The sequence below is a fragment of the Pieris rapae genome, chromosome Z, assembly GCF_905147795.1.
Source record: "Pieris rapae chromosome Z, ilPieRapa1.1, whole genome shotgun sequence".
Lineage (NCBI taxonomy): Eukaryota > Metazoa > Arthropoda > Insecta > Lepidoptera > Pieridae > Pieris > Pieris rapae.
The window spans coordinates 10320958-10333184 of NC_059534.1; the positions used below are offsets into that span (position 1 = coordinate 10320958).

At 35.3% G+C, this 12227-nt stretch overlaps 2 protein-coding genes across 2 annotated transcripts; one reads left to right on the forward strand and one right to left on the reverse strand.

Moving 5' to 3' along the window:
- Positions 1-1691: 1691 nt before the first annotated feature.
- On the forward strand, positions 1692-5283 carry LOC110997616 (glycine-rich cell wall structural protein-like). The gene is made up of 3 exons (XM_022265859.2): positions 1692-1753; positions 2866-2924; positions 3898-5283. The coding sequence occupies exons 1-3, from the start codon at positions 1736-1738 to the stop codon at positions 5147-5149; spliced, it is 1329 nt and encodes a 442-aa protein (XP_022121551.2). The 5' UTR covers positions 1692-1735; the 3' UTR covers positions 5150-5283.
- Positions 5284-6823: 1540 nt separating this feature from the next.
- On the reverse strand, positions 6824-11664 carry LOC110997576. Its single transcript, XM_022265811.2, has 3 exons — positions 11647-11664; positions 9292-9344; positions 6824-8900 (listed from the first exon to the last, which is right to left on the reverse strand). The coding sequence occupies exons 1-3, from the start codon at positions 11662-11664 to the stop codon at positions 6824-6826; spliced, it is 2148 nt and encodes a 715-aa protein (XP_022121503.2).
- Between the last annotated feature and the right edge of the window lie 563 nt (positions 11665-12227).

The following is a 12227-nucleotide window of genomic DNA, read 5'->3' on the forward strand; positions in this document are numbered from 1 at the left end:
TTATATGCATCATTGCGGGGGTAGATGTTATTGATAATAGTAATATAATAAATTGTCTAAATAGCCATAGTAATTAACGAAACGTATGACTTCAACGGCAAAGAAAGGAGCGTACCAATTCTTAAAAGGCCGGCAACGCTCTTGCGAGCCCTCTGGCATTGACAGTGTCCATGGACGGCGGTATCACTTAACATCAGGTTAGCCTCCTGCCCGTTTGTCCCCTGTTCTATAAAAAAAATTAAAACTAAATCTCGACTCATTAAAACGTTTTAAAAATAAATGATTAAAAATGTATTCTCCTAAATCAATATTTCTATTGGATGTAGTAAGAACCTTTGGGTTCATAAGATTCAAGACGCGACTGTTTGAAGGTGTCCAAATATAATTGTCTATGATGCACTACGTTTGAATTTGCATTATGTTTTCTTTACTTTTGATGTGCGTTGTCATTTATAGAATCATTATATATTTTCTCTTGTACAAGTAAACACAATGTTACAAGTATTACTAACGTTTTATTTAATTGCTAAAGCCACTATTCCACCCTATGATATATTATTGTGTTATGATATTAATTGAAAGAATACCTCCTACGAGGCAATTGGAGTTATCTATACGTATTGTTTCAAGGCCCATTTGAACATTTTTCGAACCACGTCTGGAAGGATTTCTTCATTCCGACTATTCTTTGAAAATTAAAAGCGAAGTAAATATCCACCAATTACATAATGGACCTGCTTTAAAAAGGATATATATCTTCAGTAATAACTTATTTTATTTGTATATACATTAGCATAAAAAAAGAATTTTTCAATAGTGTACTGACATAGTTTTTCTGTCTGTATCATTTGACTGATTATTTACAAACGTATATACTCTGCCTTCTAATGTTTCTTTGACGAGTTTTTCCGGATCCCATAAGCTTTATATCAAACTATTTTTTTATGAGCGACTTCGACATCATTAGACTCTAGCCATTTTACATATTACAACTACCTATTGTTAAAGTATTTTTTTTTGTCATTTTGATATGATTCGGATTTAGTCTATATCGTTTAAAATATATTTAATTCCTGACATATAGGAGGTATATATTAATGAATTTTAGAAATAGAAATGGCGCCGATTAAAGGGGTGGTATACCATCTTTTCACATGTATGTGGTCTGTTTTCTCATGTCTATAGAAGGAAGGCTAAGTTGTTGGTAATACTCTATAGCATGTAGGTGGAAGAGGCTGGCCTTTGATTTTTCTGTATCTGTTTCGTGATTGTTTTTAAGCAAATTTGCATTTTTTTTCTAAGTACGACCATATTAATGTGCATATAAAGAATTTTCAAATGTTGCACAACCGTGATTCGAACGCACAACCGGCGTTCAGAGGCGCATGCGCAAGCAACTATTTATTTCAATTTATTTTTTAAACAAACACCAATGAATGTACAGATAACGAACTATTTTTGAATAAATATAACTGACTCATGTTCTTTATGAACTAATAAATACCATATAAAAATAACTGTTTTATAAGAAAAATTACCTTATTATACTGGTAGCGCGGTACGACGATTTAAATACTACAATTAGGGCAAAGTCCTTTGAAGATTTTCTAAGCGTTTCCTATAAACCAAAGAGGTTTATTTTATCGAGAGGGGTGTACATTCACTGTAATATAAAAGGCGCTCAACTCGTTTGCTGTTTACAAAGTGCATCTCACGAGGCGAGGAACCTCTCATCATGGCTTCCTACTACGCCGTGAGTACTGGACCAGTGAAAGTTCATGTGATTGTGGAAATGTGCTGAGCTTTAAGCTTTATATAGATTTAACAACTGGGCTTTTTGGTCGCGGTTATAACTTTTTTAGTTATTATAAAATTTTATTACAATAATAGCATGCTTTGATAATTAATGTAATAAATCCTAATTATGTCATATGTTGTAGCGTTACTTAGTTGGTTAAACATTATAAATTGCCGTTAAATTATTAAATTAACCTAACCGGAAGTATTGCAACAGAAGTGTTCATATCTTAGAGTCTCCACTAAGGCGTCTTCTGCTAGTAAACCCGGGTTAACATCATAATATGGAGAATTATCATTCACTGGTTTACAAATGTACTAATGAATACTGTATTAAACTTATTATACAGGCTTCGCTTGATTTGTCACATAGCCTTAAGCGGCGAGTTTCCCATTGGCAATAAATAATAGAGATATCTAATTCTGCACGTAACATCCGTTTAAATCATTTCCTAGGGAGCATTTCTTACAACAAACGTATGCCTTGTAGGTTTACGACTTGTAGGATCGATGTATCGATCGATATGAAGCGTGAAAAATACTACTAATTGATCAATTTTTCTTTTTTTAATTATTCGTTATTTTTAGTTAATTTCACAATTTTGTTGAACCACGTGTTATATTTTTGTACATTAGTTTCGAAGACTTGTACTCTTATCTGTGTAATTTTAACTTAAAAAGTTATATGTATGTCATCTAACGTATTATGTTATGTTGTTTTAGATTGTAATCTTGAATGCACTTACATAATTCCGGCAATTATCTTGCAAGTCGAACTGACCGCTTTCCTTTTCATTTGATAGCCTAAGCTATGAAACATAGAACTAATATAACTCTTAATTAAACATTAATGTTTCTATTCTTATTAGCATGGGGCTATCAATAATAGCATGTTTAATTCTAACATTTGTCGCTTGACCTGTTAGTATCATTAAAATGGATAGTATGGAATTATTGACTTAATTTAACACACAATAAAACCACGTCCGTAATTTGAAATAATTTATATTCGATAGCTATCCTAATGGTTTATGATATGTTGTATACAATCTAACATTTTTGTTTCAGTTTGCCTTTTTACTAGCGTGTATTGGCCTCACCGCAGCGACATTTGGAGGTCACGAACAGTAAGTAATACCTTCTCACTTTAAGCTTTTGATTAGTTTAAAGCACCTCTGAATCTATTGAAACCTCTCAAGAAATCACAATAACTTAAATTACTATAAAATACTCTACGGCCGTTTAGTTTATAAATATTGAACACAATAAACATTAAAAGTTTTAGCAATTAATTATATGCTTCCTAAAAAGTTAAAGTTAAAATAATAAGTTTTATAAAATAAAATACGTTTATTATGGAACATAAGATAGAAAGGTATCACTTATTACACGTCATTAAATTTGAACCTGTAGGCATCCCTACTCATCTCCATCCATACTCAGAAAAAAAGACGGAGGGTGTAGGCCGAGAGAAAAAGACGACGTAAAAATCTTCCGGTACTCCCTATCTACTATATCTCTATAACACTACATTATATAGGTATATAATAGTGGTATAATAATGCCTCAGGTTGTTTAGTTTCTACATTCATCGATTAGACAGTAGAAAGCTTTAGTTTATTTTCACCTAGGGTTGGCATATTCCCAAGAATCCATCATAACGCGATATGATAACGTTTCTATAAAATACTTTCGTTATTGTGTTGATGTTTTGTGGTAGCGAATCAGTTCAATGTCAGTTAATATATCAATTGCATTCGTTTAACCGCAAATGTCTCTAGTCAGTGTAATTTGAATTTCTTTTGCGGTTCCCACGAGTCTTGTAGTGAAATTCTATTGTAAACGCCCATTACGATTTCACTGGGTTCTGTCTGGCCTTGCTTCGACCTATTGTTTTAATTTCTCAGGGTTTTTCTTTATGTTGGTACTTCCGCGATGCATTTTTGTCATAATTTGCATTCATGGTTAGGTCACGGACTGAACCTATACAAACAACGCGTTTTTTCATGAAAAGATACCTCCGCGTTTTGTCAATAGAACGAAATGTGTTTGCCACTTTACTTGTTTTGAAGCCAATTTATTTTGAATTATTTTTTACAGCGTCCATATCAGGGTACACATACCAGACGATCATCATTCAACGGAGCATCACGATGACCACGGCCATGGAGGGTACGGTGGAGGCGGTGGATTTGCCGAACATCTTCACGGAGGCTTTGCTGACCACCTAAAAGGGGAGCACGATCATGGGGGATTTGGTGGTGGTTTCGGCGGTGGACTTGGTGGTGATTCTGGCCATGGATATGATCTTGGTGGTCATGGAGGGGGCCACGGCGGTGGGTTCGGAGGTGGTCACGATGTTGGAGGGCATGGCGGTGGTTATGGAGGTGGATTTGGTGGTGGACATGACATAGGAAGTCATGGAGGTGGATTTGGAGGTGGACATGACTCAGGAAGCCATGGGGGCGGAATTAGCGGTGGCCATGACATCGGAGGACATGGGGGTGGATTCAGTGGTGGCTATGACATCGGAAGCCATGGGGGCGGATTTGGAGGTGGCCATGATATCGGAGGCCATGGGGGAGGATTTGGAGGTGGCCATGATATCGGAGGCCATGGGGGAGGATTTGGAGGTGGTCATGATATCGGAGGTAATGTAGGCGGATTTGGAGGTGGCCATGATATCGGAGGGCATGGGGGTGGATTTGGAGGTGGCCATGCTATCGGAGGGCATGGGGGTGGATTTGGAGGTGGACATGATATCGGAGGGCATGGGGGTGGATTTGGAGGTGGCCATGATATCGGAGGGCATGGAGGTGGTTTTGGAGGTGGCCATGACTTAGGGGGCCATGGAGGTGGATTAGATATTGGAGGCCATAGTGGTGGTTTTGGAGGTGGATACGGAGGTGGAAATGATATCGGAGGTCATGGAGGATTCGGAGGCTCTGGTCATGGTCATGGAGGTTTTGGCGGACAAGGTGGTTATGGTGGTGGCATCGGGCACGGCGGAGGGGGATTTGGAGGTGATCACGGCCACGGTGGCATAGACATCGGACATGGCCATGATTCCCACAGTGGTGGACATTCAGGAGGTCATGGAAGCCAAGACAGTTACACACTCGCTTTATCCAGCCACGGTTCTGGAGGACTCGGTGACTTTGGGGGCCACGACAGTTACTCCGGTAGTCACGGAGGCGACAGTTATAGCGTAGGCGGAGGTCATGGGGGACTTGGAGGGCATGGCGATAGTTACAGTTTGGGTGGGGGAGGCCATGGATCAGGCAGTTTCGGGGACAGCTACACAAATGCGATAAGCGCAGGACACGGTGGTGGACCCTATCATAAGAAATAATCTCCACCGCATTCCAACTAAGTCATAGCTCCATCATGCGGTGAGGTCGAACCAGTATTAAAATACAATTTGTTATAGTGTAAATAATAATATATTATTATTAAGTTATTGTTTTGTTAATGTTTTGAAGTAAAATATTTTCTTTAACAAATTCGTTTTATTTTCTACACTAACAATTGTATTATGCTTTGCTAAGCGAAATCGTATGACAATTGGCGAATTTATATAAAAGTATTGTTTGAAAATCGCAAGGAACACAGGAAGCGAAATTATTTGTGGTCAATATGAAGACTGTTTCGTATGTTAAGTTAGCGTGAAAAAGTAATTAATTTAAGTATACGAAATGAGCACACTGAGTGAGAAAAAAAATTGTATAATGATGCCTCATCGTTTTACGTAATGTGAAAGTAAGGAATTGAGATGGCCACTTGCAATGTGCAATTACGCTCTAGTACTCAAATGTTTTGCTCCACATATACTGATCTATCGGCTTGATACAAGATTCTTCAAGGGTATAAGTCCCAAAATCCCAAAACCCTTTAAAAAATGTTAAAAAATTATACGAGTTAATTGAAGTAGAAACTCATATGATGTACTTATTCTATTGTTGATAAATCAAGGATCAATTAATAGATAGAAAGAAAGAAAGAAAAACACAACATATTCAGTAGCAGAAATCTCACCAATAGTATAAAGAATTTATATATGGTGTAAGTCACTTAATAAACCGTTTTACCCAACCTGAATTGTATGAGACAGTAACAATTACAGACAACGGCTCGTTACATAATATAAGTACCACGAACTTACTTGTCCGGTTATGTAACTCTAAGTGAAGGCTTTAAGCTTCATGTACATCGATATAGTTTAACTCCCGAAAACACGTGAACCGGTTATGCTATTACAGAACTTTTTAATAGCTCATATAAAGTTTATAGAAAACCCTATAATAGAGGCCATTGTTTGGATCACTAAGTTTATATAATTTCCAATTAAATTATGCGCGAAACAGTCAAATAAGTAGACCAGTGTCGTGATAAACGCATATGATTAGATAACTGTATCAGGCGTTTGATAAATTCTTAATAAAATATCTTCTTTATTCATTTATATATTATTATTAGGCTTGAACATCTATAGTGTATTTTGTCTACTTTCCTTGAAATCACTTTGATGGGTAAACGTAATAAACCAATTTGTGAACTTGATACGACTTGCTAATCCTTTGGAAGCGTCAATATTTTGTGTTTGTAACCCTGAAAGGGACCCATCTCTTCAAATGATAATACTTTAAAGGTATTAATTAACACTTGTAGAAAAAATATAAATATCTGTAAAAAACAAGTTATAGTGCGCCTAGTAGATGCAAGTGCACCATAAACGCTTATTGTAGAGAAGTTTCTTGACAGGCGTTAAATAAAATACAAATTAAAATTTTAAAATTTACTTATAACTTCTAAGAATTCGTTTAAAATGCATGAATTCCGTTATGCTTTAATAGAATATTTACAAAAGGAGTATTTAACTCAATAAATAAGTTATCTTAGCTTAGTATCGTTTCATAAAATTATCACAATAGACTTTGGATTAAGGCAACAATAATAAGGGCTAAGATCACGAATTTATACAATATACCTATCCTAAAGTTAACAATAATTTAATAGTCCAATTTCACTAGATTTTGTCACCATATTTAAGTTTCCCTCTTACCGTTGTTGGGCTATTGGGATCATTGTATGAGCGCTGATGGTCTGCTAAGTTCTGAGATCCTTTCCTAAAATCGTTACCTGACATTACACTAAAATTTTCATTCGAATTTTTGTTTGCTTCACGTAATCTCTTGCTTTCTTTTGAGTCCGATGACTGGTCCATACTTTGATGATTTGTAGAGGATGGTGGAGTCGTTACAGGTGTTGTGTGAGGTGTGCTAGATTTTGGGGCTTCCACATACTGAAAGTTGTCATTTGAAGCGTCTGGTAAAGAGATAGACTCTCCTTTTAATGATTTAGCGCTTAACATAGAAATAAAATCTTGTATTGATGATGGAGATTTGAATGATACATCTGTGGGAGTGACTAAATCTGTCGATTGAGTCTGGTCAAATATATCGAGATTGTCCAAAGCGGTGGGTGTATCGTCATTTATCGCCGGATCGTTTCCTAAATGGTCAACATATGTGACGTGATCTTTTCCACCAAATTTAATATTCTGTTTAGATATTGATTTCTTTCTATCCTTTTGCGGCGTTAAAGTAAGACTGCCGCTATCGTTCTTGTCTTCCGATGTATATAGATTTGACGATGAAGATCCAAATGTATCATATTCAAAGTTGTTCGCATAATTTTCTTTAAAATTTGCTAATGCGTCTTTGTATTTATTTAGATTTTCTGAATTAGACGCAACGCCTCCAAAATTATTGGGCTTATAGTCGTGTACGACTGTAGATGAAACACTATACGGTGAAGAAATGCTTGAAGGTTGTATTCTAAAATCCGTGGCTGATTTACCAAAAAAAGACGATATCAAATTCCTTTGTTTGGCATTAGCTTTTTTTATTCCGTAATCAGACAGTTGCTTGAAGTTGTTTTCTTCAGCAGTTGATCCAAACGCCGATGAAGGCACTGACTGAGGCCGTAAGTTTTTCTTCAATCTGCTATCTCCGTATATACCTTCGTAGTAAGAGAAATCAGAGGTAGGAGTTTTTATCGGCTTTTTGAACTTTGGTATTTTATTTTGTATGTTCTTAATGTTTCCTATTCTAATACCTTGGCCATTGTACGATACTTTGGGCAAACTTAAAGCTTCCTTTGTAATATCAACTCCAGAAGGTATTTCCCCATGGTCATGGAATATGTGATCATGCGTTACTTCGCGAGGATTGTAGGCGGCGTATTCAAAATGTGGTGTGGCCATTGTACCTAATGCAGGTAAGCCAGCAAACGGATGTGTTGGAATAGCAATTATTGTCGGTCCAGGTTTGAAACGATTGATTGCAGTTGGTCTTGTAATAGCTGTCATACCTGATAAAGGATCGACTCCAATAATGTTTTGATATTTAGAGTTTTGATCATATAACAATTTATGTATATGTTCTTCGGTGTACGTATGAATGTGTTCAGTATCACCGTCGATAATTTTCTCAACTCGTGGTGGTTTTTTAAGTTTTCTGATGGTTCCTGAACCATCTACATCGGAATAAAATTGTTCGTGGAAAGTGGATACCGGATGTTCCACTTCCGCAAGGGTTCCAGGTTGTGGTGGCCTGCGGCGTCCAGGAACTCGTTTTGGTTTATTTTTCTTAACTACTTTCTTTCGCGGCGGATCATTTAATTTTATAATTTTAACTCGGTTCGATGGATGACTTGACGCAATAGATACGGGTTGGGCTGAATATCCTGATGGTCCGAAGTTTTCATTTGGCTCAGATGCTGATATGTCATACTCTTGTTCATCGACTTCAGTGTGTGTTGGTCCATAGTAACCTCTAGCGTGGTACAGAGGTAGGAGGTGTGAAGCGGCGGCTGATAGACTCGGCACTCGACCCTGATGATCTTCGTACAGGTCCATGCCGTTAAGTGGAACGATGTGGTTGATTCCAGGCAAGGCGCTAGTCGGCACCGCCACTGTGCCCTCAGCGCTCGGCATGTAGGCCGGGGCATATTGCGAGGACGCAGGGTGGTTCGTTATGTATATTTTTTTGTGATGGTGTATATGCTTCACTTTCTGTGGTAGATGTATGCGAATTTTTTTTCTGTAACAAAAGAAAATTAGTGATGTTATACCAAAAATATTTTCATACACCAAGGAGATGGACGGTTACATAATATGTATACATGCGGAACACACAATATGTAAAAGGCAATGGTCGTTGCGTTCGCATGCGTGCTATTCGTAAGTTGTTCCGTCTAGTGTCAATGGACCGAGGCGGCTTTCCCCGTCGTAATACCGACACCCCGTCACATTTGATATTGAAATAATAATGAGACACGATGTTTTATTATAATTTATGCACTTTCTGTAGTATATATGGCTTTAATATTTAATCGCATTGCGTTTGAAAAAAAGTTCGCACAGCATATTACTGCTTAACGCTATATCGCTAGCTTATATATAAATAATAAGCTCATTTTATAACTACTTACTTAGGTCCATCTGCCTGAATAGATACAGATGCAACAGCTACAAGAAGAGTGAACTGTAACAAAAAAAATATAATTATAAATTATTTAAATAGTATATGGATAAAAAGGTTTTAAACACGTCTAGCTCTTCAAATATACATAGTATAGTAAACCTTTGCTACATCTTTCCCTGTCATAAAATTAGACACAGCCACAGAAAAAAAACTGCTGAAACACAGTTTTGTAGTTAATCATATGGGTTGTAATGATTTTTATATTATTTAAAACTCTACGTGTAATTGAAATGACATATGACTAATAAATATTCAAATCTAACAACCACAAAAATCAAACTTAAAAAATATCATACTACAAAAAGTATCAACTAAACTTAGTTGATACTTCTTCTATCTTGTTGTAAAACGGGTATATTAATACAGTAATATTCTACATTGTGTTCTGTATTCAATGACATCTTGAAATTTAGTGGATTATTTTAAATTGTGCCTTTTAAAATATGTTTACATATGTTGTGGCAAGCCTTTGCAAAGGCAATCATGAAATTGAATTATGTTTTTTCTGTACATTATATAAAAAGATTAAAAAAACATATGAAAAGCATTTCGAAAGCCAAAATCTATGAAATCGCGTTGTAACACGAAGGTATAAAAAACCATTGCAGATTAGGTATGCATACTATTAAGGTTTATTTTTTAAAATATTAAGTTCTAAATTTTCTTAACTTTTAATCGAAAGAATCGATTGGAGAAATTTTTAATGTTTCTAAAACGAAATCGAACACTTATACTAAAGTACTTGTCGAATTGTGTTTACTTTACATAAGAGTATTTTAATTAAAACACCGTAATAAGACTGAATTATTTATTTATAAAAAACTATTGCATAAGACACGTTATCGATCGTGCTTCTGTTTAATACCATATGTCAGAGTTTTTCATATAAATACGAAATCCTTACATTATTGAAGATTGTCTATTAAATATTTAAAGTTCTCTAAAACTTTATATTACAGAAATTCAACTTTTACAGAATTATTTATGTCTTCTGTACATGAATATTCATGGCAGTATTACCACGTAATCAAAAAAATGCTTAGCATATTATTTAAGTGATAAAAGTAATTTTGTTTATTGGGGTTTGAATTTATTCTCAAGCTAATTTAATTTTATGTGTCTTCAAAATAATTATATTGTAAATGGTACGGCCAATTGTCTAAGGCGGTTGTATAAGTTTCGTAAATAAACACAACCTTTTAAAAACTCTTACATGTAATGTTTTCAAGAGATATGCAAAAAACTCATGGGTGGCTACTTGACAATATATACATTTATAAAAAAATATCCAGTCAGCATAATTGTCATTGTTTCAACCATACACAGCCATAAAGTTTCTTCTTCAATTAATAATTAAAGTACATCTACCAAAGGATATCTGCTTCTTCATATAATATTGAATTTGTACCGTTTTCATAGATTTTACGCATTATTAGTACACTTATGTAATTATTGTAATGTAGTGTTTGGGTATAGGTTGTACAATTCATTTACATTATCTTAATATATATATTTCTTGTGTGCGTGTGTATGTGACTGAACTCCTCCTAAACGACTGGACCGATTTAGACGAAATTTTTTGTGTGTGTTCAAGGGGATCTGGGAATGGTTTAGATTTACGCTGTCCGATGTCCGCTGGACAATGTTTTTTTAATTAATTTTCAATTTATTAATAGTTGTTGATTTTAGAATGTTTTACATTGGATCCGACAGACGGCGCTACCATCGCAGTGTCAAATTTTAAATAATATTCGAATTTTAATTTTAGTCTGTCCCGAAATTTAAAAAACGTTTTGTTATCATTGTGTTATATCGTGTGTGACCATGTGCTGGATCGTTAGATATTGTCATAACATTTGAATAATAATTTTCATCAAAATGGCTTATTAAAAATTGAAATTTTGAAATTAAAGACGTGTAGACAGGACAATGTCTGTCGGATCCGCTAGTAGCTATGTACATTTTTACCATACTGAGATATTGCAAAATTCTCTAATATTGTATATTAAATTTTTTGACAGACTTTGATAATAAGCATATTGCCGGCCGGACTCAGAATTAATATTAAAATAAATTAAAGACCTATCTTTAACTTTTAAATAAGTGTAATCATACACAATCACCGTTATATAAATAGTAAAATTCGCGATTAAGGTGACGAACATTTACAACTAAACGCAACTCTGATTTGAGGAAGAAACCTTAGGTAGGTTGTGTTTAAGATTACATTGATTCTGAGTACGGTGTATCCATTATACACTCACTATCACTTAACACATTCACTACACAACACAATACCAACCAATTTCAACCAATCCATTGTTGCCTCTCCGTGGAACGATGTTGTGTATGCGATCCACACTAAACCGCACTGATGTACAAACTCGTATTGTAATTGTTTGCGTTACGCATGTACATTTATAACATTGTTTTTCACGCCTGAACGAATCTTCATTCACGCTGATTTTAAATATTTTTCTTAGTTCCGAAGGGATGCATTTCCATATGTATAAAAAGATCGAGGTTGCGCCTACTGAATGCTGTCTCCGACACTATCGACATATTTGTCTGTCTGCAGAGTGAATTCACAGTAGCGATATTGTATATATTATATTGTGATTAATATTATATATGTTTTTTATTATATTTTATTAAATGTTTCTCGACACTATCGTATTGGCATAGTTTGTGAGGATAATGTGCGTATTTCTGTAATAAATAAATAAATTTATAAATATTTTTAGACTTGACTAAGATAGAAAGCCGGTTGGTGCCTAGCTGGGGATCGAACCTACGATCTCGTGGAAGTGAGTCGCACCGAAGCCACTAGGCCAAACCTGCTCTATATAAAGATACGTATCGCAATTTAAACCTTGAAGTCCC

What these genes read in the sequence shown, in the direction of transcription:
- LOC110997616 (XM_022265859.2), top strand. An exon ending in ACATTTGGAGGTCACGAACA is followed by an intron (nt 2,925 to 3,897) that starts GTAAGTAATACC and finishes TATTTTTTACAG; the next exon opens with CGTCCATATCAGGGTACACA.
- LOC110997576 (XM_022265811.2), bottom strand. An exon ending in ATTCAGGCAGATGGACCTAA is followed by an intron (nt 8,901 to 9,291) that starts GTAAGTAGTTAT and finishes CTTTTGTTACAG; the next exon opens with AAAAAAAATTCGCATACATC.